General features: G+C 52.3%; 9 protein-coding genes across 9 annotated transcripts; 3 read left to right on the forward strand and 6 right to left on the reverse strand.

Moving 5' to 3' along the window:
- Positions 1–24: 24 nt before the first annotated feature.
- Positions 25–1,521, forward strand: GL50803_008049 (uncharacterized protein; the record flags this gene model as incomplete). Its single annotated transcript, XM_001708957.1, has 1 exon — positions 25–1,521. One exon carries the CDS (start codon positions 25–27, stop codon positions 1,519–1,521), a length of 1,497 nt encoding a protein of 498 aa, XP_001709009.1.
- A 79-nt stretch (positions 1,522–1,600) lies between these two features.
- Positions 1,601–2,836, reverse strand: GL50803_008048 (uncharacterized protein; the record flags this gene model as incomplete). The annotated part of the gene is made up of 1 exon (XM_001708956.1): positions 1,601–2,836. The coding sequence occupies one exon, from the start codon at positions 2,834–2,836 to the stop codon at positions 1,601–1,603; it is 1,236 nt and encodes a 411-aa protein (XP_001709008.1).
- Positions 2,837–2,875: 39 nt separating this feature from the next.
- On the reverse strand, positions 2,876–10,501 carry GL50803_00102184 (uncharacterized protein; the record flags this gene model as incomplete). Its single annotated transcript, XM_001708955.2, has 1 exon — positions 2,876–10,501. One exon carries the CDS (start codon positions 10,499–10,501, stop codon positions 2,876–2,878), a length of 7,626 nt encoding a protein of 2,541 aa, XP_001709007.2.
- Positions 10,502–10,560: 59 nt separating this feature from the next.
- Positions 10,561–11,526, reverse strand: GL50803_0013310 (uncharacterized protein; the record flags this gene model as incomplete). Its single annotated transcript, XM_001708953.2, has 1 exon — positions 10,561–11,526. The coding sequence occupies one exon, from the start codon at positions 11,524–11,526 to the stop codon at positions 10,561–10,563; it is 966 nt and encodes a 321-aa protein (XP_001709005.2).
- Positions 11,527–11,670: 144 nt separating this feature from the next.
- On the reverse strand, positions 11,671–11,958 carry GL50803_0026679 (uncharacterized protein; the record flags this gene model as incomplete). The annotated part of the gene is made up of 1 exon (XM_001708951.1): positions 11,671–11,958. One exon carries the CDS (start codon positions 11,956–11,958, stop codon positions 11,671–11,673), a length of 288 nt encoding a protein of 95 aa, XP_001709003.1.
- A 51-nt stretch (positions 11,959–12,009) lies between these two features.
- GL50803_0017520 (ClpB protein) lies at positions 12,010–14,658 on the forward strand (the record flags this gene model as incomplete). Its single annotated transcript, XM_001708949.1, has 1 exon — positions 12,010–14,658. One exon carries the CDS (start codon positions 12,010–12,012, stop codon positions 14,656–14,658), a length of 2,649 nt encoding a protein of 882 aa, XP_001709001.1.
- Positions 14,659–14,669: 11 nt separating this feature from the next.
- Positions 14,670–16,199, forward strand: GL50803_002483 (Kinase, NEK; the record flags this gene model as incomplete). The annotated part of the gene is made up of 1 exon (XM_001708945.1): positions 14,670–16,199. One exon carries the CDS (start codon positions 14,670–14,672, stop codon positions 16,197–16,199), a length of 1,530 nt encoding a protein of 509 aa, XP_001708997.1.
- Positions 16,200–16,219: 20 nt separating this feature from the next.
- Positions 16,220–18,067, reverse strand: GL50803_0026364 (uncharacterized protein; the record flags this gene model as incomplete). Its single annotated transcript, XM_001708944.2, has 1 exon — positions 16,220–18,067. The coding sequence occupies one exon, from the start codon at positions 18,065–18,067 to the stop codon at positions 16,220–16,222; it is 1,848 nt and encodes a 615-aa protein (XP_001708996.2).
- A 365-nt stretch (positions 18,068–18,432) lies between these two features.
- GL50803_0038901 (VSP with INR) lies at positions 18,433–24,246 on the reverse strand (the record flags this gene model as incomplete). The annotated part of the gene is made up of 1 exon (XM_001708943.2): positions 18,433–24,246. One exon carries the CDS (start codon positions 24,244–24,246, stop codon positions 18,433–18,435), a length of 5,814 nt encoding a protein of 1,937 aa, XP_001708995.2.
- Between the last annotated feature and the right edge of the window lie 328 nt (positions 24,247–24,574).

Raw genomic sequence — 24,574 nt, forward strand, 5'->3', positions numbered from 1 at the left:
ATGATTTAAAAAAAGGTACAAGATATGACAACCCGCACCGATTACCTTCGCGACCAGCGAGACATGGGACACACGATAGAGCATTTATCATCTGTACCTGCACACTATGCAGACCCAGTGGACCTAAGCATATTTACGCCCTTCTTTGGAAATGATTTAAACGCTATCCAAGAGGCGTCTGCGAGAATCGTCAACTCCGGTGTGCCGGTCTCCACCATCACCATACCTTCGGGACTAATTGTGCGCCTTATTGAGCTTCTTGATGAAGGGCCGCAATTTTGCCAAGTCGGCCTAACAATGCTCACGTTCATCAGTGCTGGGCTTACATTTAACATAAATGAGTTTATTGCAGGAAACTTTGTGGAGCGCGCCATCAATCTGTTTCTTTCCTCAAAGGAAATGCTCACCATGTCTTCGGTCATTATTATTATAGGTAACCTTATTGGTGACGGCACGCTGCTTATTGATACATTTCTGGAGACCGGGTTTGTGAACGTTCTGAGCGAGTTTGTGGAAGAACACAAGACCAAGTACAACATTCTCCCAGATATTTGCTGGTGCATATGCAATTTGACTAGGCACATTCGCGATAAGGACTTTCCATATACAACGGACCAGCTGCATACAATAGCCGGGGCCATCTCCAAACTCTTGCCCTTGGTCGAGAGTCACGAACAGGCCGGCTACTACTTAGGCTGGGCCCTTACATACTCCCTCGATAGTGCTCAGTGCGCAAATTACTACGATACCACGCATGCATTTTTCTATGCCCTTAAATTCTGTAAGGTGCAGAAGAAGGTGATTGGCTCAACAATGGCCTTCTTCAAGAGCATTGAAGCCTTCCTAAAGCAAAACCTCTCTGGAGAGAAGCTTTCTCTACTAATTAAGGGGCCAATCTATCAACAACTCCTCAGGAGCAATACTAGTAGCATTCCAGCGACTGTGCACTCTATCTTGCTAGACATATGGATCTTGATCCTTCAACTAGACCTCAACGACAAGATGCTGGCGGAGCAAGCAGCACCACTAGACAGAGAACTGGTATCTAGCATCCTCTCCTCGTCGCGTGTTTCGGACCCGCTTGCCTATCTGCACGTTCCACTCACGCGAGACACTGTCTGTGAAGCACTTATGAGCATCTTTCCTTCTTTACTGCAGATTAATAACTCTAACAGCGTGTCTGCGCAGAAGCGCATCATAGAACTTCTTAGCGAGTTTTTGCTGAAGGCATCTGTGGAAGCCTGTCAGCAGATAATTGGGTCCTCGGACTTCATTCGCTTCCTTGAGCGATCGCTGAATCCATGCTATACAGAGCAGCCAGGCTATACAAAGAAGCTTCTCGAGCTTATCCTGGGGGCCCTAGAGATTCCTGGAATCTCCGTAGATACGTTCCGGACTGATCTTTCGGAAGCGAATCTGATAACGGCCATTGCAGACCTGGACCAGGACACTGCTACGTCTATCCTTGTAGGAGACATATTGCATTACCTCGGGGGCTCAGAGGAAGCTTTTCCAGAGTAAACTCTACGCTGTGGGAGTGCTGGAAGTGCGTTCATTGCGGGATACCACGTCGTTTACTGTCCTGGCATGCTAGGTAAATCTAAGATTCGTTGGGACGTGGCTTGCAACAGGGGGCAGAGTAAAGTCTTGAAATGCGCGCCATCCCGATGACCGCAATAACAGGGAAGACAATTATCGGGAAAATGGATTCAACGGGTAAGTGATCCTCTGCCAGAAGAGCGGTTGCCAAGGGGCAGATGGTCAAGCAGAAGAAGACGTAATAGACTAAGGACACGACGATATATAGGATGTTGTGGAAAATACAGAACGCAATAGGGTTGTATCTGCTACGCATCCCTTTATACAGGGGTGCAATCTGGGTGAGAACGAGCGTGCCTACCAACGAGAACATAAAGACCCCAAGCATGATATCCGATTGGCTTATAGATGTCCCGTAAAGGCCTGTAATCAAGTTTGCAAAGAGGACAATGATGCCGTAGCCAAGAAGCATCTGAATGAAGACAAAAATGGTGCTAAGAATGATTGCCATACTGACCTTGTCGATGTAGGTGCTTCCCGGAAGTATGTGCCACATCGCATGGCCACTGAACATATACCCGTTTATCAGTGACTGGACAAACGCCCCCCACGTGCCCCACGAGTCGTTAACGCCTGAAACCATAACGTTGTTGGCAATCTGGCCTGCGAAGAAGGCCCAGAAGAGCCACGAGACACAATACATGCAGATAACCGCGCGAACCGGGCACATCCCCTGCTTCACTAGATTGTTACGGAAGGTGTATCTGTGAAGAGCATTCAGAAAGAAGAATGAAACACACTTCCACTCCAGTAGCACATACTGCTGCTTCGTCTGGCCAATGAACAAAGACGTGGCACCCCCTTCAACAAAAGAGATGAGGAACGCGCACGCTAAGCAGATAAAGAATATTATAGAGAACAAGCCCAAGCCAACAACTCTCCTTTTTTCCAACTGTGCAATCACACTGGGGTGTGCCATGACTCCCTCAGCGAAAATCCACGCTTCATAGATACACATAGCAAGGTACGTTCCGTACGTTATGAAGAGATCCGAGCGCAGGCCCATTAGAATGTAAAGTAGAGGAACTATGAAGAACGGAGTAAATACTATGATCATAAGACTTGCCAGGAAGTTGGCGTTTTCACATCGAAGACACTTCGTCGTCCTCCTGTTAGACTCGGTTCCTGCGTTGGTATTCTCGTCCTCAGTGGCAATCAGAGCCTTCCCCTCCTGGACCTCTTGTGTATCCTGCCCCGTAGAGTGGGACACAGAAAGCTCTGCATTAGGCTCCGTCATACTTTTGCTTCCAACTGAAAACCTTTTACACTAAAACAGTTAGTCACCTTTCTTACTCGACTCTGCCTTTCCCTTAATCATGGTAATCACATCGGACACAGCATTTCGGAACTCTATGTCGCTGTGCATATTGATGGCTTGCCGCAGGTACTTGACGCTGTTAATATCTGCAAAGACCTTTCGGACCTCATTATTGAGGAACAGGCGCCGGAGAAGGTCAATGATGATCTTCTTGATCTCTAGGGGTTTTGTTCTCATGCACTCTATCAACAGAACGGGCAGATTGTATTTCGTAAACATTAGTATATCCAAATGAAGCAGGTACATAAAGTTTAGAGTATTGCATGTTGCAGCAAGAGCTGCAGTGTCGGATAGGCGCATAATGTGTGTGAAATTGGCTAGGAACCCGTTGAGTGACTTTTCTATGGCCGCAATCATCTGAGATAGGTCTTCCGTCATGATAAGCCCTCTGTGTGCATCCTGCATGATTTCCTCCTCTATGCTTTCAGCTGTCTTCTGGTCCTGGGTCTCTTTTTGTTCCTTCTTTCCCTTATTTCTTCCTCGCTCCTTCTCCTTCTTGGGCAGGGAAACTGGGGGGAGATTAAGGACTGGCGGCTGGGGAAGTAGCTGGTCCTGCTTCGCCATGGCTTCAGTGGCTTCGTGAGACCCTGCGGATGACAATGATTTGGCCAAGTTGTCTGAAGAAGGAGCTATGATCAGCTCTGCAATGGATGGTGCAGATGGCACCGGCGCTAGTGCCACCGGTGCTCCGCTGCCTATGGTAGGTCCTCGCAGCACACGAGGACGCTCCTGTGCAGCAGCGGAGCCGCGCATGGTGGCACTGAGCTGTGACCCCCGAATCATGCCTGGGCGTCCAAAGCTGGATGTAGCCGGGTTAAGACTTCCCATAAGAGAAACAGACATCCCCATTGCGCCAGACGCTGCTAAGCTCGAGCCGATAGGGGTTGTGAATGAGGCAGATTGATTGACGGAACTGCCTATGTCAAACATGACAGACTCGGTGCTTGTAAAGATATCCGGCAGGTTATGGGTATAGTCGCCGCTGATCATTCTACTTAGATCTTTCTGAACGTTGCCAGTAATCCGCGAAAGATAGAGAGACGTGGAATCAACCGGCCCCTCCTCGGGCGGTGGCATCTCCTGGGCACCCTCTCCGAGCTCCTCGTCTAGTCGCGTGTGCAAGTGGTCCTTGACCTTCAGATAGATTCCTGCAATCCCAGCGTAAAGGACATCGATGATCAGCATGCGCAACTCGGAGGAATCGATAATCAAGCACTCTCCAAGAAGATTGCCTAGTTCTGTAATGATTTTGTACCCGTAATTCTTACACAGAGGCTTCAGAGGGTACAGGGAGCGGATCAGTATTCGTGAAATGCTGTCTCCGTACTCGGTGGTCACATTATCTCTGTGTGCAAGCATTTGCTTATAGACACGGAGTAAGGGGACCATTTCCGGGTTTATGGATCCACGTTGCAAGGCGTTCCAGAGCAGGGTGGAAATGTCTGTTAGCTCACTGAGCTTGAGGCCACGGGAGAATTCTTCGTCGGTCAACACTGAGATTTCCTCCTTCTGCGCCGTCAACTTTTCGTTGAAATAGTCGTAGAAATAAAGACAGTTACCACAAATGCGGTCAACTATCTGAAGGAAGTTAACATTGACTACCTCTTTCCAAAAGTCCGTACACAAGGACATTTCAGCAAGCAGCATGAGGCTGACTTCTCGTGCTTCTGACTTTAGCTCTATCGATCCGTAGATGACAGAGTCCTTTATTTGTAGGAAGGATGGATAAGGGATGTCGCGTGGTGTTTGTATGTTGAGGTCACCCCTCGTTATCTTCATGGTGGGTCTGCAGCATTCCCTAAGCGCGGTAAGGGCCCACACAAACATCTGAGTAGCAAAGTCTATTCCTCGCAGCCTCCAAACAAACTTAACATACTTCGGATCGAGGATTCTGTAGAGGACCTTCATAAACTGAGGAATTCGGATGTGGCGTAGGAGAGAAACAAGGGAAAGGATGCCGTCGACACCAAATGCATAATGAGCAGTTGTGCTTGTTGCATGAAGAATAATAACTAGACCCTTCTCCAGAAAAGTTTCCAAAGGGACTAACTGGCAAGAAAGGGCGTCGCTCGGTGTACTGTTGTCCTTTCCTAATTTATCTAATTGAAGGTTGATGCGTGCGTTGGAAGGAGAAGCGTGTGGTGCTGCAGAGTCGGCCACTTGGAGCGCAGTTTCACTTTTGGTGGTACGAAAGAAAGATCCAGAGGTCGCACCTTCGTGGAGCAAGGTGTTTGCTGCTTCGTATTCATAGCTGTCTATTAGCTTAGCTCCACATAAATTGGTGACTGAGCGAAATTCTTTGTTGAGTAGAGTAACGCTTGCTGGCTGTGACGTGGACTCCTTTATCGTTTGGCTCGTCGATTCAATGAAATCAGAGACTGCCTCTGTCTCCTCAAATACTAGACAACTCTTCGTTGTAATATGCTCATGGCCTTCTGAGATAGGTTCAGTGAAAATCTTGTCTACAGATATTTGGGACAACAAAGAGGCTTCGTGGGGTTCCGACGGAAGTTGCTTAACGGACGGCTCCTTTTTTTCCTTGTCTTTGATGTTGCTAATTGCAGCGGTATTTTGGGAGTTGGCCAGAGACTCTCCTGTGGTGGTTAGAGACTGCGACATCGTCAATATTTGGCTTTGAGTGGGCTGGGTTTGGTACTGGTGCCGCTGAAACAGCTTCTTCCTCTCAAGGTCATCAATTGCAAACTTCGTGATATTGAAATGTTCACATTGGATGCTATTAATCAGGCTCAAGGCATCGTACTCTGTTTGATATAGTTTCATGAGAAGCTCGAGAAAGTGGAGCAAGTAATCAATGGTTCCCACGTTATTACGAGACATGGGTATGGTTCCCCAAGCAGCGTTGTAGATGGAAAAAGAGTGGGCCCCTGCTAGTATCTCAATGCTCTCAAGCATGTGGCCAGGGAGGGTAGAACAGAGAATGTCAGGAGACATCACCCTATCGAACAGTACGGTAAGTATTTCATTGGGAGGCTTTGTGGAGAACAGATCTTTCTGCTGATTGAGCTTATAGCCCTGGCTATCTATAAGAAGAGATATCTTGTTCTTCACCAAGGCCAGATAGATCCCTAAAAGGACATTGAGCAGCTGCATACAGGTAGAAACAATGGTGAGAGAATTAGCCTCCTCCTTAGCGTCTAGGTAAAGCACGGTGTCTACCAGATTGTTCTCTATGTCTTCGTCTTCGTCCTTGACCCCAATAACAAAATTAACGGAGTCATCGGAATGGCCATCCACTTGTTGCGCGTCCTTCTTAGACTTTATAGTTAGTAGCCCGAAATCAGCCTTATCTATTTTCTCGCTGTCTCTCTCTGCAAGTGCCTGCTTGCTTGCACGAAGCATAATGCTAAATGCTACGTATATGAGGATCTCTGGGTGGAAAATCTTTGTCTGTTGCAATCGGTCGTAAGTCTCCGGAGTGATTAAGCTGATGAGAGCGTGAACCATGGTCGGCTGGAAAAGGTTTATATTGGTGTAATATCGTAGCAGACAGCGAATGAGGATTGTAAGGTACGTGTCATTCTGTGACACTTTGTCAACAGAAATCTGCTCGTCTGCACGGTCAGGCCCTTTGATTTGAGAAATAGTCCCTACGCCAGCGGGGCGTCCAATGCCGGGGAGCATCGGTGCTTTGTTTCCAATAATGGAGCGTCCGTGGACAGCAACAGAGGCGTCCTTTCTGGGGCTAGCAGCATTGTATTGTGTATGTGCTTGATAGTACTTTTTCACTTCTACCTCGATGGACGTGTCAACAGAGTTAGATGTGATGTGGCCCAAAACACCAGAGAGTCCGAATAATAGGCCTGTGTCCTTTCCGGCTACTTCTCCATCATCTGTCCGAGGAAGTTCTGACGGAGAATCCAGCAAGGAAATGAACCTTGCGGGGTTGATTCTACTCTCCACCATAATGGTGCGCATAACATAGAGAACATCCCTATCCTTTGTCGTTATCAAAAAGGGAATCAGGCGCTTATAGAGAGACAAGTAAGCCTCGTAGAAAAGGCGGACCATGAAGGTAAAGGAAAAGTCGTCCGAAAAGAACGATATGCTGCTCTGACACTCTAATCGGAGGAACTCGTTTTCAGCCACACAGTTAGAGCAGAGCTCTATTGACGGGTAGCAGTTACAATAGGGCTTTTGGAATTGCATAAAGAGAGTTATCATGCGTTGCTTATATTCCCGCTTGATGTCTACGCCGCCATACGCCATCTGAGAATAATCAGCTTCGCCGTTGTTTTCGTCGTTTGCAAAGATTGCAGCCTGATAAGAATTGATCAGGGTCTGAAGCTCAACAAAGTCAGTGTACAGCGGGACGTAGTTGTAAAAGGGGATTGGGTTAGCCATTTTCGTCGTCAGGAAAAGCATCGCCTCTGGAGAGAAGATGTTTCTAACGGTAGTAAAGGACAACAGAAGAACGCCGTACTCCAGGGTGCTGGACTGCGAAGCCGTGTTGAGGAGGAGCATGTTGATGCTCAGACATACCATATAAACAGATGCCTGGGAGTATGCCTCTTCTGCAGTGTTGAGGTACGTTGGATCTAACACGCTGCGGAAATTAAACACGTGTGGAAACTTCATCGATGGAATGCGTAGGTTCTTTATCCGTGCAGTGGCATACACGGTACAGATGCTGGCATCCACAAACGAAATAAAGGCCGAGAGAACAGAGATCATTGCTGGAGTCTGACAGTGAACTGTCATTGTGGTGGAGCTAGGGAGCGTGGCCTGCAACGTGCCCATCTCAAAGGGCTTCTGGACATCGAGAGAGTCTGTTGACGCGGGGGTTGGTTGAACCACTTCAAAGGCATACGTTCCCAAGTATCGCATCAGCGCTCGAAGGCACTTCAGAACATCCTGGTCGTTGCTCCTGAAGAGGATGCTCTCCCCCAGATTGCCATTCAGGTTACTCAGCGCAGAGACCATCTCAGGGTTCTGATGAACATACATGAAGAAGATGGAAACTATCTTGCTCAGGAGATTCACACAACGGTCAAAGGAGATCTCTGTTTGCGGAAGAAGAAAGTGAGTTATAAAGATGTTTTCGCTATAGAGCAGAGGATCTATTCCGTTATAACGTATTTCCTTCGTCACAGTCTCACTGAAAGTGTGGGACTTCTGGCTTGTCATTACGGCTCCCTGGGGATAAATGGTCGACGAACTCGTCGGAATAGCCTCCATGCGTTTCCTAAGCAGGTCGTCTTTCTTCTTAAGTAAATCTGCAGGTGGCTCGTCCATGATACCGTCGAAGAGAATGGAATCTCGGAACTTCAGGAGACTCATTGCAGTAATTACGTTGTTTGTCAGGCTAAACAGTGAAAAGTAAAAGAAGCTCCAGTAGAGGCTTATCGCTGGCATAAGTGTTCCATCTCTGATGCAGGTCTGAAATGCTTCAAGGAAAGTTATCCAACGCTCGAAGCCTATTCTGCCAATGAGATATGCAACGTTAGAAACCGCTGGATGAACCGTCAAATCCTCGAAATTAAATGGTATCACGACAGGGATTGCGTTATGCGGAAACTCCACACCTCGTCGAAGATAGAAATGCATTTGCAGATTGATTCCAAAGAGCCGAAGAAGCATTATGAGCTCAATCTTTTGCTCTTCTGTCATGGCTCGCGCGTTCTTCTGAAGAGCTAGAACAAGCTTCTCAGTGGGTTCGTAGGTGGCTTGTATCTTTTTCTTTGTGGTGAATGATTCATAAAACAGATCATACGCTGACTCCACTACTATGACTTCTGAACGATCTGACTGCATGGTCATGGAAGTCCCCATGCGAGTTGTGTCATTTCGGTGCCGCTTATGCTTCTCCTTTGTGCAGATGATCTTTTCAAGACGCGTCTCCGCTTCGGGAGCAGCGTAGGCAACGTTCTCGATGTGATATCTAAGCGTGTCCCTCTTGCGGATCTTGTGGCCGTTCTCTATGCAGATATGAAATCCAGTATGGATGATCAACATTTCTTCTGGAACAGAAACTAGCCGTTCCTTACCAGACTGAAGGGCCAAGCTGTTGTCGGAGACGAAGGTTATAGCCCTGATGACTTCGTTTTCACTCATTGATGTGCTTTTGGAAATCTGCCGGGTCTTGCCTTTGATAAGCTGGGTAACCACCCCATATCCCAGCTCTATTTCAGGTCCCTGATTGATTTTGATAGACATAAACGTTGTTGGCCTGTCTATGGAGAGCAAGGCGGGAGTGGGGAGCACTGTTGCCAGTTGCTCTATATTCTCTTTGCTCTCCTTGAAAACACTGCTTATCTTTTCCAGTTTCAAGATATTCTGCGCGGATATTGTGTGCAGGGCGTTCAGGAGGGACTCAGGATCAAATATCTGAGTGCGCTCGAGCTTATTTAGGATGCGTTGAATCATCTCATTTATGTAGCTTGCAGGTTTTAGAGGATTAAGGTCCGCTGCATCAAGTCTAGTGTTGACATTATTGCTTTGCAGGGCGGTGAGGGACTCCTGCTGTTCTGCTCGTGGAATGTCGATGAGGGACCCATCATCCAACTTTGCAGATGCCTTGCACTCGTCGTCAGCGACTACAGTGCTGCTACGTGTGGTGGTGTCCGTTTTGGAGCTCTCCTTATAGTCGGTGTCACTATCAATGTCATCTACTGACTGGGGAGGGAGAGTGTCCCTAACCGAGGCGTGAGCAACCGGAGAGCTAGTCTCGTTGCCAAAGTAGACATTAAGCTGGTCACTAGATCCGTAGCCCTCCAGCTTAGCAATAGCCTTGTATACCTGCAAGCTCTTTGTGTTTGAGCACTCGCATACCCGAAATTGCTTGTGGACGGTATCCCGGCCGGGAAAGATGGAAAACATGACGATGTATGGACTATTGATGATTGCTGGCCAGTACCTAGTTTGCAGAATGTTGATTATGAAGGAGAAGAGCGTCTCGGATGTGAATTCGTTTTTCATCCCCTCGAGGCCAAGGGCGTAAGCGTCGTAGTCGAATTGAACTGCTTTGCAACGCCGTTCATTGACTAGCATGCAGGAGGACTTTTTAGAGAGAGGAGGCAATCTTTTCGAGTATGTAGTGTAGGATGACGTCGGGAGACAGTATCGCAGAATCATGTCTACAAGGACAAGGAAGTCGTAGTCCTGCTTGTAGCATGTAGTACAGTGGTATTGGAAGAGACTCAGCGCAGAAAGTGCGATGTTATTTTCAGGCATCACTAGCAGGTGCCGCATGGTGAAGTAGCCAACCATGATCTTGAGCTTATGGAGCGCGTAGATGCCCATTGTCGCAGAGTAGATGCAGATATGCAGAAGCTCCTGGTAGAGGCCCGATTCTAAGACCTCAAAGTCAATCACCGTCATCTCCGGCTTCTTGCATATCACTATAAACTCGTTGCCATAGACAAAGAAATCATAGACAGGCTGGACAAAGGGAGGCTGTGCATAGGCGAGAACTAGGGCTCGGAAGACAAGAAACTCTCGGTGGTCCCTCGAAATGATGGGGATCCGATACGCACAAAGGGGGACTGGACACGTTTGCGAGTATAGAGGGATCCACGTGTCATCTGTTGCACGCCTCTGGGAGAGAAAGTAGCAGTCAATGCACATAGCGTGGTGACGTCAGGAGGATAGAGGACGTCTGTTTACTTTATTGAATTGATCATGGACTAAAGCCGCACACGCTTTGCGAACTCTGTAGGCCCGTCATCGTCATCCGTGTCTTCCCTGTGGGCTAGGGCTGCTGCTATGTAAGCACTCTGCCGCTCCTGCTTCACCTTATCCTGACCTCGCCTCTTGTCCTTGACGTCGTGCTCGTCGTCATCGTCATCCCCGTAGTCTTCATCATCGGTACTACGATCAATAGCAAACGTGTCATGACGGACCTCGTAGACGATCTTCTTCCAGCGATTGACGATCTGAGCAGCCTGCTCACTGAGTTGCGCGCTTCCCGACAGCTCTGAAGGATACTTTGCCACAAAATTGACCCACCGTCCTATCTTAGAATCTCTGAAGCACGAGCTTGAAGAGTTGATACACTTACCGATGTCCCTGTCGCTAATGGACCCGATGATATTCATTAGGACGTGCGTGCTCGCTATTGGAGGGAACGGAGGTGTATCTCGAATATCCTTCAGATTCTCTACATTGATGAATGACGAGAAGAGCAGGAATCCACAGGGTCGGAGGAAAGTCACTCGGTTGGGATGGTCGGTTATCAGCTTCATGATCTCGTCGCGCATGGCCTCCAAGGCCATCCCGTTTGGATATGTCGACTCGCTCTTGAATCGGCGAAAGAAAGAATACTCTGTGTTCCGAAGCGCCTCTGCACTATCAGAAGCGATGGACGTCTTCTGTCTTATGCACATGTCTGCATACTTTTCCCACAGCTTCTCTACACCGACCTCTGGAGTTGTGATATCTTTTAGATACGCGACGAGGAAGAGACTGATTAACCGGAGGCTGAACCATAGAGTCACGCTGGCCATTTTCTCTTTGAATTCTTTGGGCCTCAGCCTCTTCTCCCGCTTCTGTTCCATAGTTGCGTTCTTTATCTTTATCGGCCCGAGGATGTCCTCGTCGTACTCGACGGCAAGGACCCTAGTAGTCACAAAGCCTTCGTCAGAGTCAGACATGGAGCTCGACATTTTATTTTTCACAAGGCTGCGGGGACGGGGTAGAAGTAGCAAGGATTGCCAAGATCGTGCGGTCTATATACGGATCTCCTCGGAGAAGGCGTAAGAAAGTGCAATTATCACAATTGATTTTGCAAGTCATAATCAATCTTTACCCGTGTCCTTGTCTGCGATCTCCGCAATGTTAACGAGTAGCTCGTAGAGCTGCCGGAAGCTTTCACGGCGCATGGCATCTGCCAGGGCAGCCTCTCGTTGGCGGTCTCCAGGCCGACTAAGGATACCCTCTATAGTTGCCCGAACCTCAGGATGGGAGACCAGATCCCTCACTCTCTTGCTTTGGCGCAGCTTGGCGCGATGGACATCTGTCAAGCGGGGCTCCTCGATGCTATTCATCCTGATTTTGATTAATTGAGGATCTATGCGAACATTCATTGATTTACAATCGTTACTAATCAATTGATTAGTCTTATCTGCAAAATAAAAATGCCAGCAGACAAGAAGTACACAAACGACTTGCAGAAAGTCATGACTGAAAGCATCCGAGTCAGCCAGCGCCACGGGCACAGCCTTGTCAATCAGTATCACATTGCTGCCGCTCTCTTCGCCGACGACGACTCTATATCGTCGAAGGCAGTGCAAAAGTGTTCAGGGGATGTCTCTGCAATTCGACGAGCCATCGAGACTGGTCTAAAGAAGACGCCCTCTGTCACTCCGGTCCCCGACACCCCGTCCCCTGCAGGAGGATATCTGGGGATAATCAATAAGATGAGCGCATACGCAGAAGAGGGACGCGATGAGTATCTTTCGACGTTTCACCTTGCAAAGGCCGCGGCACAGGACACCGATCTCGCCCGCTGTCTTCGCGAGGGCCGTGTGACATCCAACCGGTTCGTGGAGGAGATTGAGAAGATGAAGAAAGGACGCTCCATGAATTCGGAGTTCGCAGAGGATACGTGTGAAGCTCTCGAGAAATACTGCGTGGAGATGGTTGCTAAGGCTGAGGAAGGCAAGTATGACCCGCTCATTGCCCGCGATAATGAGCTTCGGCGCATCGTCGAGATTCTAAGTAGGAGGACAAAGAACAACCCCGTGTTAACAGGCCCTGCTGGCGTGGGAAAGACGGCTATCCTCGAAGGCCTTGCTCAACGTATTGTTCGCGCAGATGTTCCGCAGAACATCAGAAACGCTCGCATATATGCTCTTGATCTAGGGGCGCTTATTGCAGGGGCGCAGTATCGTGGGCAATTCGAGGAGCGCCTTAAGGCTATTTTAGACGAGCTCAAGAAGTCAGAAGGAAACTCCATCCTCTTCATCGATGAGATCCACACGCTGATTGGAGCGGGTGGTTCTAAGGGGACCTCTGATGCGGCAAACCTACTGAAGCCTGCACTTGCCCGCGGAGAGATACGATGCATCGGGGCAACAACTACTGAAGAGTACAGGAACCACATTGCAAGCGACCGTGCCTTTGAGCGTCGGTTTGCTGAAGTCTTCGTCGCCGAGCCCAACGTGGAAGATACAATTTCCATCTTGCGGGGCCTTTCAGGGCGATACCAATCTCACCACCAAATCCGAATCACGGACGGGGCACTTGTGGCTGCTGCCCAACTTGCTAACAGATATGTGCGAGCCATGGGGCGTCACAACCCAGACGCAGCAATAGATCTTCTGGATGAGGCGGGCGCATCTGTACGTGTGACTCTGGATTCGCAGCCGGCACAGCTTGATGCCCTCAATAGAAAGAAGCTACGCCTCCAAATCGAGGAGGAGGCGCTTCGGCGTGAAAGCGAGGCACGCAACGCAGACTCCAGCATATCAAAGCGTCTTGCCGATATAATAAAGGAGATTTCCAATATCGACATGCAAATTAAGCCATTGGAGGAGCAGTACAACAGAGAGCGCTCCAGCATAGATAAGATCAGCAACATCAAGGCTCGGATTACTGCCCTTGAAGACAAGCTTGAGGTCTACACAACCCGCGGAGAAGTCTCGAAAGCAGCAGATCTACAGTACGGGGCCATTCCTGAGTTACGTGATGAGCTTCGGCGTCTCGAGAAGGAGCAGGAGGCCGCAAGCTATGCACACCACGACGAGAAGGCGATGCTCTCGGCTGTCGTCACAGAGATGGAGGTTGCGAATGTCGTTTCCAAGTGGACTGGGATTCCAGTCAACAAGCTGACGCGCACAGACCGCGAGAAGCTTTTGAGCCTTGAGCAGACGATCTCATCGAAGGTGATCGGCCAGGAACCTGCAGTGAAGGCTGTCTGTAGCTCTATTCTACGTGCTCGTGCAGGGCTTTCGCGTCCCACGCAACCTTTGGGGAGCTTCTTGTTTTTGGGCTCCTCCGGTGTAGGGAAAACGTACCTTGCAAAGACCATCGCAGAAGAGTTATATGACTCTGTAGACTCGATGATCCACATAGATATGTCTGAGTATACGGAGCAACACAGCGTTAGTCGGCTGATAGGTGCACCTCCAGGATATGTCGGCTACGAGCAAGCGGGGCAGCTGACAGAGGCGGTGAGTCGCAAGAGGTATGCAGTTGTTCTCTTTGACGAGATAGAAAAGGCCCATCCGAAGATACTTACGATTCTCTTACAGATTCTTGACGAGGGCCGGCTAACAGATGGAAAGGGGAACTGCGTGGACTTCACAAATACGGTAATCATGTTGACGAGTAACCTAGGTAGCCGTGAGCTCCTACAGTGCTACCACAGCAATGTCTCTGCCAGCCAAGCAAAGCAGGCAAAGGAACACGTCATTGGAGTTGTTCGAAGCACGCTGCCTCCAGAGCTCATCAACCGCCTCGATGATCTCATAGTCTTCAACCCGCTTACAAAAGATGCCCTTGTTAAGATCTTTCGCAGTCTTTGCGGGCAGCTTGAAGAGCGTCTTCAACATGAATCAGGGCTTCGCCTCCGAGTGGACGATGCTGTGGCCGACATTGCTCTCCGCGACAGCGATATGGTCTATGGAGCCCGGCCTCTGAGGCGCTTTATCGAGAGAGAGATTACCACCGCAGTCGCCCGAAAGTTGATCGAGGTCCCGTCAGATGCTCGTTCCAATCGCGAAAAGCGTCGCTGTGTGCACGTTTCTGCCAAGGATGACGGGATATTTGTGACCATCGTCTAGTAAATTAAAAAATGGATCCGGAACGCTATCGCGACGTTACTCTCCTTGGCCAGGGGGCGTTCGGGAGTGTTCACCGGGCGACCAGGGTGCAGGACAATGTGGTCGTTGCTGTGAAGGAGATTGACCTCAACCGAGTGTCTGCGGAGTTTCATAGCACCTTTGAGCGGGAATACCAGATTGGCAAAAGCCTGATTCACAAGAACATCCTTCGCTACCTTGCGTTGCACCAGAGAGGCGATAACGTGCTTCTTATCGAGATGGAGCTGTGTCCGGACGGCTCTCTCGACGATATGATTAAAGAGGCATCACGAGGGAACGAACTGGTAGCCGAGGATACAATCTGGGAAACAGTTGTCCAACTTTGCGATGGACTCGAGTACCTCCATGATAACTCTAATAAGTCGTGTGGCAAGATCATCCATCGGGATCTTAAGCCGGACAATATAATGTACTCGGGCGCAACTCTGAAGATCGGTGATCTGGGCTTGGCGCGCATGATTGAGAAGAATTCGAAGATGACGGTGTACGTCGGCACTCCGCAGTACATGGCGCCAGAGGTAGCCCGCGGACTGGAGTATGACACCTTCGCAGATATCTGGTCCGTTGGGTGCATTATATATGAGATGTGTTGTCTCCGGCGTCCGCCGTGGGACGCAAAGACCCTTGAAGGCGATCCGTCTGTCGACATTCCAGAGGAATACTCAAACGATCTCAAGGAGCTGATTAGAAACTGCCTTCGGTTTACTCCATCTTCCCGCATTGGACTAGCGTCCATCAGTACCAATGGACGAGTGCATAGGGCGCGCGATCGTATAAACAAAAAGACCGACGACTTTCTCGTTGCCGTGCGAGAGAAGAACGTCAAGCACATAAATGGGAACATTGATGTTCTGCAGCTGTGTGCCAAAGAGGCGGTCGAAATTGCCAGGAGGGATAAGCTGTTTGATGTAATGCAGATCTTGGTCCCACAGCTGTACCAAAAGAATATTCTCATCACTCTGGATCCAATCGAGACGACGCAGACAGACAAGCCCACCGCACTAATGACTATGGTTCAGAACAACAAGTGGAAGGCGCCGAAGGCGCAGGAATACAAGGCAAGCCTTCAAAAGAACTACTCTGTATTGCTTACACTTGAGGACGACAATCCTGGCACTCCACGTTATGTCCTGGGCACAACAGCACTTATGGTTGCAGCGCATTACAACAACGTGGAAGCAGTGAAGAATCTTCTAGCAGAGGTCGGGGCACGTGACAGTCAGGGCTTTACAGCCCTAATGTACGCGGCGCGCAGGGGCCACACGCAGGCTGTTTCTCTTTTGCTGATCGAGGCCGGAGCCACGAATAACTTTGGACACACAGCCCTGATGCTCGCTGCTTGGCACGGCCACAAAGACTGCGTCAAGGTTCTCTATGAACTGGAGGAGGGTATCAGTGATCACAATGGCTATAAGGTCATTAGTTACGCTGAAAATCCAATGCCATCCATCCCGTCTGAAGTGCAGAAGGACATAGTCGAGATTATTTCTAGTCACAAGTAACATTTACAAAACACGACCAATCATCTGCGTCGCCTTCCCTTTGTGTGAATTCGTGAAACAGCAGAGACCTCCGTTCTATCTGTGACTGCTCCCTGATGGGTGGCCTTTCCTTTCTGAGCTTTTCCGTGGGCGTTTCGCATGGCCCGCGGCTGCCACTTCTCCGGTAGCGGCTTAGGCTCTCGCTTGCGAACAGGTAGGTCTGGCAAGTACGCGTTATTATATTCATTACTATATGCTTCTAGGGAAAGCTCTTTTCCCTGCTGCTCGTAATCGCTGGTACGCGCTTCATTGTGCCGAACTAGCCTGAGAAAGGCCTCACGCTGAAGAACGCGAAGACAGTCTAAGATCTCATCAGCCCCCTCTGCACATTTGCCGGCTTCTTGATTGCTCGCAGTGTATGCTTGTAAGGTGCTAGTCATGACGTCATACGCAACCCGAAGAAATCCCAGTTCGAGCAGTGCATTACAAAGGCCAGACGCTGAGCCCTTGTTGAACAGCAGCGAGTGATCGAATGCCGGCAAACTGGAGGCACCGCTTGTGTCCCTGAACCGCCGCCGGATGGACACCCGTTGCTGCCTCGTCGACTCTTCACCGGTATAAGGGAGAATGGCTGACCGAGCGATCCACAAGAGCAGCCAGGTCGCAAAGGCAAAGTGTCCACCGGGCCCCTCTGTCAGGCGATCGAGGTAGGCAGGCTTGTCCTCTGTCTCCTGTGGGGGCCTGAGAGTTGCATGCTCCGAGGACAAGTGTAATACTGCATAGAGGAAGTCGGTGAACTCGGAAGTATTGGGCTCTTCGTCAATATACGCCTCCCGCACGTAGACAAGGTGCTTGTGAAGAGCTGCATGGCCGGTCAGGAGGTGGGATACTTGCGTGTCTGTAGAGGCTACTGGCCTGGATTGCTTATTATTGCGTCTCCGTTGGCCTTCAGATGTGTTTGGAGTCTCGTGCAGGGACTGATTCTGTTGACGGGCCCCAAAGTTCAGATCCCGCACGATGATCATGCTCTTGTAAGCCATACGAAGGCCGGTGTAGGGGTCCTTTGGGTCTATGAACGGTATGCCATAAGACTCCGCCAGTCCAATCTCCTTCTTCGACGGATGAAAGTCTTTGAGAGGTTTGATTCTGCGGAGCAAGGGCAAGAGCTCCGTGTCCTGGAGATCGTGGCCTGCGTATATTCTGGCAAAACACTTGAGTAAGCCAACACGGCACCGAGTGGCGTCGAGAATAGACTCGGCATGGGACTGCTGCTCTCCTAGAGCCTCTACAAGCGTGCACTTTACACGAGCCACGTGCCGCTCCAGTGAATCCGCCGCTTTGTTTGCTGCAGCCAAGGCCTCCTCAAAGGAAAGTCTGGAGAGATGGTAGAGTGCACGGTTGTAGTTAAACTGATAAAGGCGTTTGTAGTCACTGTTAGACTCCAATGCGGCACAAGTGGTTCGCTCGGCTTCCTGAAGGCTCGAGGGGTCTAGAGCCACTGTGCACTGAGAAGCCGCAGCATAGAGGTCAAGTGGGCTGCCCAAGGCGTGAGATAGATCCTCGGATCCGCGCCTGAAGAGCTTCATATTCAAGCAAATCTGACCCTTAAGAGCGCTGTAGGCCGGAAGCTGACCTGGGTGTTCAAGAAACCACGAAGCGTCTCTTCCTTCCACAAAGTCAAGATAGGCTCTTTCGAAGGGTAACGCGCGTGCTATGTTCGGTTGCAATTTCACAAATGCTGCGAGCTGCTGAATGTCTCTATCCTTGATTGCACAGTAGCAGACGGCCCGTCCGGCGCGATACTTCAGTTCCCCACCAACAAGGTCCCAGGCTATCGCGCGAGCACGTGAAGTGTCGCTTGCCTCGAGCGCTGCGATAACATCTTGCATACTATTTTTTATCGCCATCCGTGTATTGTTGGGCCCCTGTCTACCAGGACGGCAGACCAAGTAGAGGAGCACTACTCCTAGACTGCAAGGACCTGCGAGAAGGTCTGAGCCTTGAAGCGGCCGACATGCACACCCGGACGGAGCAGACACCGCAAGGAACGGCCGAGGAATGTACCAGACTGTGGATGCACCAATAGAGAGGAGCCCCTAGTATGTAACCTACAACCAATCCTCGTCTCTGCACTGGCCAGGAACTGGTCGAGGCTTACTTGTGGGATTTCCAAGCGCATCTACAGGCAGGGCCCCAGCACAGTATAATATGCTTTATACAGTGACGCGTTTACTATCTAAGTACACAGCTAAGTCTACGCCTTTCCTCTACAGAGGAACCACCAGCAGAGGAAGCCCACAAGACCCCCGACTACAACGATGACTGCGACGGAGATACCAGCTATGGCCCCTGTGCTGAGGCCGCTCTTGTTCGTGCTTCCACCAGTGCCTACTTCTGATTCTAAGCATATGACTGAACTACCAGATGATGACACACATTGCTTGCATCCAGAGATCTTCTCTGAGCACTTCATGCACGGGCCATCAGTGGTATCGTCACCGTTTTCCTTGTAATACCCAGTGGCACAGGTCTTACACGAGCTTGCAGTACTGGGAGCACTGCACGTAGCACAAGTAGGATGACATTCTGCACAGTTGCCATCAGTTGCTGCTAAGCCATTGGCACATGTCTGACACTTACCATTGCCTCCCTGTGCATTACTACACACCTGCTTACCAGGCTGTCTATCTGTCTGATAGCAACCGCCGTCCTTGAGGAAGTAGTTATCTTCACATTGAGTGCACACCCCATTACCCATTTTAGTACAGAAAGTTGCTCGTGAACTGGCCGCACAGTCGCCGTTCAAGGGGGCCTGAGTGGAGGTCTTGCACTTTGAGCAGTATGCAGTTCCTCCTATCTGAGCCCCGCATGTCTCACAGCCAGTGCCATCTGCAGACACCTTGCACGCATCCCCGCAGGTGCCTCCGTTATTAGGATTGCTGTCATCTGTATATGTCAGTTTCTTGCCAGCAGGACAGGAACTACACTGATTGTTGGCCGGCCCAACGCACTCAGCGCACTCAGGGCTGCATGCCTTACACTTCTTGTCATTATCTCCGTAGTATCCGCTGATGGTCGTGCAGTCAGGTACGCATTGGTTTGTAGGGGTGAGGTAGTCGCCGTCATTACATTCAGTGCAGACCTCGTTGTCTGTTTTGGGGTTATCACAGATCTTACAGTTGGGAGTATTACACTGTGTGTTAGAGGCCTTCTCGCAGCCGTCCTTCCCGCTGTTCAGGTTGAATCCCTCGTTGCACTCGCAGATGTCCGGGTTGGCCGCAGAGTTCGACGGGCAGCTGTCTCCGCAGCTTATTCCATTGAGTTGCACCTTCTGGCCGCCGTTACAGGTGAGGCACGTCTGGCCGTTGGGGCCCACAGCAGTGCAGGTCGCACAGCCGGCGCGCTTCAGCTCTTCTCCGCAGTCTGTGTTAGAGGCCTTCTCGCAGCCGTCCTTCCCGCTGTTCAGGTTGAATCCCTCGTTGCACTCGCAGATGTCCGGGTTGGCCGCAGAGTTCGACGGGCAGCTGTCTCCGCAGCTTATTCCATTGAGTTGCACCTTCTGGCCGCCGTTACAGGTGAGGCACGTCTGGCCGTTGGGGCCCACAGCAGTGCAGGTCGCACAGCCGGCGCGCTTCAGCTCTTCTCCGCAGTCTGTGTTAGAGGCCTTCTCGCAGCCGTCCTTCCCGCTGTTCAGGTTGAATCCCTCGTTGCACTCGCAGATGTCCGGGTTGGCCGCAGAGTTCGACGGGCAGCTGTCTCCGCAGCTTATTCCATTGAGTTGCACCTTCTGGCCGCCGTTACAGGTGAGGCACGTCTGGCCGTTGGGGCCCACAGCAGTGCAGGTCGCACAGCCGGCGCGCTTCAGCTCTTCTCCGCAGTCTGTGTTAGAGGCCTTCTCGCAGCCGTCCTTCCCGCTGTTCAGGTTGAATCCCTCGTTGCACTCGCAGATGTCCGGGTTGGCCGCAGAGTTCGACGGGCAGCTGTCTCCGCAGCTTATTCCATTGAGTTGCACCTTCTGGCCGCCGTTACAGGTGAGGCACGTCTGGCCGTTGGGGCCCACAGCAGTGCAGGTCGCACAGCCGGCGCGCTTCAGCTCTTCTCCGCAGTCTGTGTTAGAGGCCTTCTCGCAGCCGTCCTTCCCGCTGTTCAGGTTGAATCCCTCGTTGCACTCGCAGATGTCCGGGTTGGCCGCAGAGTTCGACGGGCAGCTGTCTCCGCAGCTTATTCCATTGAGTTGCACCTTCTGGCCGCCGTTACAGGTGAGGCACGTCTGGCCGTTGGGGCCCACAGCAGTGCAGGTCGCACAGCCGGCGCGCTTCAGCTCTTCTCCGCAGTCTGTGTTAGAGGCCTTCTCGCAGCCGTCCTTCCCGCTGTTCAGGTTGAATCCCTCGTTGCACTCGCAGATGTCCGGGTTGGCCGCAGAGTTCGACGGGCAGCTGTCTCCGCAGCTTATTCCATTGAGTTGCACCTTCTGGCCGCCGTTACAGGTGAGGCACGTCTGGCCGTTGGGGCCCACAGCAGTGCAGGTCGCACAGCCGGCGCGCTTCAGCTCTTCTCCGCAGTCTGTGTTAGAGGCCTTCTCGCAGCCGTCCTTCCCGCTGTTCAGGTTGAATCCCTCGTTGCACTCGCAGATGTCCGGGTTGGCCGCAGAGTTCGACGGGCAGCTGTCTCCGCAGCTTATTCCATTGAGTTGCACCTTCTGGCCGCCGTTACAGGTGAGGCACGTCTGGCCGTTGGGGCCCACAGCAGTGCAGGTCGCACAGCCGGCGCGCTTCAGCTCTTCTCCGCAGTCTGTGTTAGAGGCCTTCTCGCAGCCGTCCTTCCCGCTGTTCAGGTTGAATCCCTCGTTGCACTCGCAGATGTCCGGGTTGGCCGCAGAGTTCGACGGGCAGCTGTCTCCGCAGCTTATTCCATTGAGTTGCACCTTCTGGCCGCCGTTACAGGTGAGGCACGTCTGGCCGTTGGGGCCCACAGCAGTGCAGGTCGCACAGCCGGCGCGCTTCAGCTCTTCTCCGCAGTCTGTGTTAGAGGCCTTCTCGCAGCCGTCCTTCCCGCTGTTCAGGTTGAATCCCTCGTTGCACTCGCAGATGTCCGGGTTGGCCGCAGAGTTCGACGGGCAGCTGTCTCCGCAGCTTATTCCATTGAGTTGCACCTTCTGGCCGCCGTTACAGGTGAGGCACGTCTGGCCGTTGGGGCCCACAGCAGTGCAGGTCGCACAGCCGGCGCGCTTCAGCTCTTCTCCGCAGTCTGTGTTAGAGGCCTTCTCGCAGCCGTCCTTCCCGCTGTTCAGGTTGAATCCCTCGTTGCACTCGCAGATGTCCGGGTTGGCCGCAGAGTTCGACGGGCAGCTGTCTCCGCAGCTTATTCCATTGAGTTGCACCTTCTGGCCGCCGTTACAGGTGAGGCACGTCTGGCCGTTGGGGCCCACAGCAGTGCAGGTCGCACAGCCGGCGCGCTTCAGCTCTTCTCCGCAGTCTGTGTTAGAGGCCTTCTCGCAGCCGTCCTTCCCGCTGTTCAGGTTGAATCCCTCGTTGCACTCGCAGATGTCCGGGTTGGCCGCAGAGTTCGACGGGCAGCTGTCTCCGCAGCTTATTCCATTGAGTTGCACCTTCTGGCCGCCGTTACAGGTGAGGCACGTCTGGCCGTTGGGGCCCACAGCAGTGCAGGTCGCACAGCCGGCGCGCTTCAGCTCTTCTCCGCAGTCTGTGTTAGAGGCCTTCTCGCAGCCGTCCTTCCCGCTGTTCAGGTTGAATCCCTCGTTGCACTCGCAGATGTCCGGGTTGGCCGCAGAGTTCGACGGGCAGCTGTCTCCGCAGCTTATTCCATTGAGTTGCACCTTCTGGCCGCCGTTACAGGTGAGGCACGTCTGGCCGTTGGGGCCCACAGCAGTGCAGGTCGCACAGCCGGCGCGCTTCAGCTCTTCTCCGCAGTCTGTGTTAGAGGCCTTCTCGCAGCCGTCCTTCCCGCTGTTCAGGTTGAATCCCTCGTTGCACTCGCAGATGTCCGGGTTGGCCGCAGAGTTCGACGGGCAGCTGTCTCCGCAGCTTATTCCATTGAGTTGCACCTTCTGGCCGCCGTTACAGGTGAGGCACGTCTGGCCGTTGGGGCCCACAGCAGTGCAGGTCGCACAGCCGGCGCGCTTCAGCTCTTCTCCGCAGTCTGTGTTAGAGGCCTTCTCGCAGCCGTCCTTCCCGCTGTTCAGGTTGAATCCCTCGTTGCACTCGCAGATGTCCGGGTTGGCCGCAGAGTTCGACGGGCAGCTGTCTCCGCAGCTTATTCCATTGAGTTGCACCTTCTGGCCGCCGTTACAGGTGAGGCACGTCTGGCCGTTGGGGCCCACAGCAGTGCAGGTCGCACAGCCGGCGCGCTTCAGCTCTTCTCCGCAGTCTGTGTTAGAGGCCTTCTCGCAGCCGTCCTTCCCGCTGTTCAGGTTGAATCCCTCGTTGCACTCGCAGATGTCCGGGTTGGCCGCAGAGTTCGACGGGCAGCTGTCTCCGCAGCTTATTCCATTGAGTTGCACCTTCTGGCCGCCGTTACAGGTGAGGCACGTCTGGCCGTTGGGGCCCACAGCAGTGCAGGTCGCACAGCCGGCGCGCTTCAGCTCTTCTCCGCAGTCTGTGTTAGAGGCCTTCTCGCAGCCGTCCTTCCCGCTGTTCAGGTTGAATCCCTCGTTGCACTCGCAGATGTCCGGGTTGGCCGCAGAGTTCGACGGGCAGCTGTCTCCGCAGCTTATTCCATTGAGTTGCACCTTCTGGCCGCCGTTACAGGTGAGGCACGTCTGGCCGTTGGGGCCCACAGCAGTGCAGGTCGCACAGCCGGCGCGCTTCAGCTCTTCTCCGCAGTCTGTGTTAGAGGCCTTCTCGCAGCCGTCCTTCCCGCTGTTCAGGTTGAATCCCTCGTTGCACTCGCAGATGTCCGGGTTGGCCGCAGAGTTCGACGGGCAGCTGTCTCCGCAGCTTATTCCATTGAGTTGCACCTTCTGGCCGCCGTTACAGGTGAGGCACGTCTGGCCGTTGGGGCCCACAGCAGTGCAGGTCGCACAGCCGGCGCGCTTCAGCTCTTCTCCGCAGTCTGTGTTAGAGGCCTTCTCGCAGCCGTCCTTCCCGCTGTTCAGGTTGAATCCCTCGTTGCACTCGCAGATGTCCGGGTTGGCCGCAGAGTTCGACGGGCAGCTGTCTCCGCAGCTTATTCCATTGAGTTGCACCTTCTGGCCGCCGTTACAGGTGAGGCACGTCTGGCCGTTGGGGCCCACAGCAGTGCAGGTCGCACAGCCGGCGCGCTTCAGCTCTTCTCCGCAGTCTGTGTTAGAGGCCTTCTCGCAGCCGTCCTTCCCGCTGTTCAGGTTGAATCCCTCGTTGCACTCGCAGATGTCCGGGTTGGCCGCAGAGTTCGACGGGCAGCTGTCTCCGCAGCTTATTCCATTGAGTTGCACCTTCTGGCCGCCGTTACAGGTGAGGCACGTCTGGCCGTTGGGGCCCACAGCAGTGCAGGTCGCACAGCCGGCGCGCTTCAGCTCTTCTCCGCAGTCTGTGTTAGAGGCCTTCTCGCAGCCGTCCTTCCCGCTGTTCAGGTTGAATCCCTCGTTGCACTCGCAGATGTCCGGGTTGGCCGCAGAGTTCGACGGGCAGCTGTCTCCGCAGCTTATTCCATTGAGTTGCACCTTCTGGCCGCCGTTACAGGTGAGGCACGTCTGGCCGTTGGGGCCCACAGCAGTGCAGGTCGCACAGCCGGCGCGCTTCAGCTCTTCTCCGCAGTCTGTGTTAGAGGCCTTCTCGCAGCCGTCCTTCCCGCTGTTCAGGTTGAATCCCTCGTTGCACTCGCAGATGTCCGGGTTGGCCGCAGAGTTCGACGGGCAGCTGTCTCCGCAGCTTATTCCATTGAGTTGCACCTTCTGGCCGCCGTTACAGGTGAGGCACGTCTGGCCGTTGGGGCCCACAGCAGTGCAGGTCGCACAGCCGGCGCGCTTCAGCTCTTCTCCGCAGTCTGTGTTAGAGGCCTTCTCGCAGCCGTCCTTCCCGCTGTCCTTTGCAAGCACTGTTGCACAAACTAGGAGAAATCCTACCAACATTAGCGAGAGTACACGTGCCACTGCTCTTCTGTCAGACTGGTGTGTTGCCGCGAGCAGTGAGAGACAGCCGCTCTTACTCCCTTAACCAGTTGGACTGGAGAAGGACGAGATAGGAGTACGCCCACCGGAGGCCAGCTGATAGTGTAGTTTTCCCTGACTTCAGTAGGAACAGGACCGGTGAGGGCCAGACTCAGATCGCACCTCTCTTGTGGAGTGATTGTTCGGGGTGCACTCCTGTACATTGCTGTGGGGTATTTGTTGGCTTCCTCTGCGGGGGCTGGTGTCTCGGTAGTAAACGCACCGAAGAGTCCTGCTCGTGACTTTCTGG

The sequence above is a fragment of the Giardia intestinalis genome, chromosome 1 (assembly GCF_000002435.2).
Source record: "Giardia intestinalis strain WB C6 chromosome 1, whole genome shotgun sequence".
In the NCBI taxonomy this organism is placed as follows: Eukaryota; Fornicata; order Diplomonadida; family Hexamitidae; genus Giardia; species Giardia duodenalis.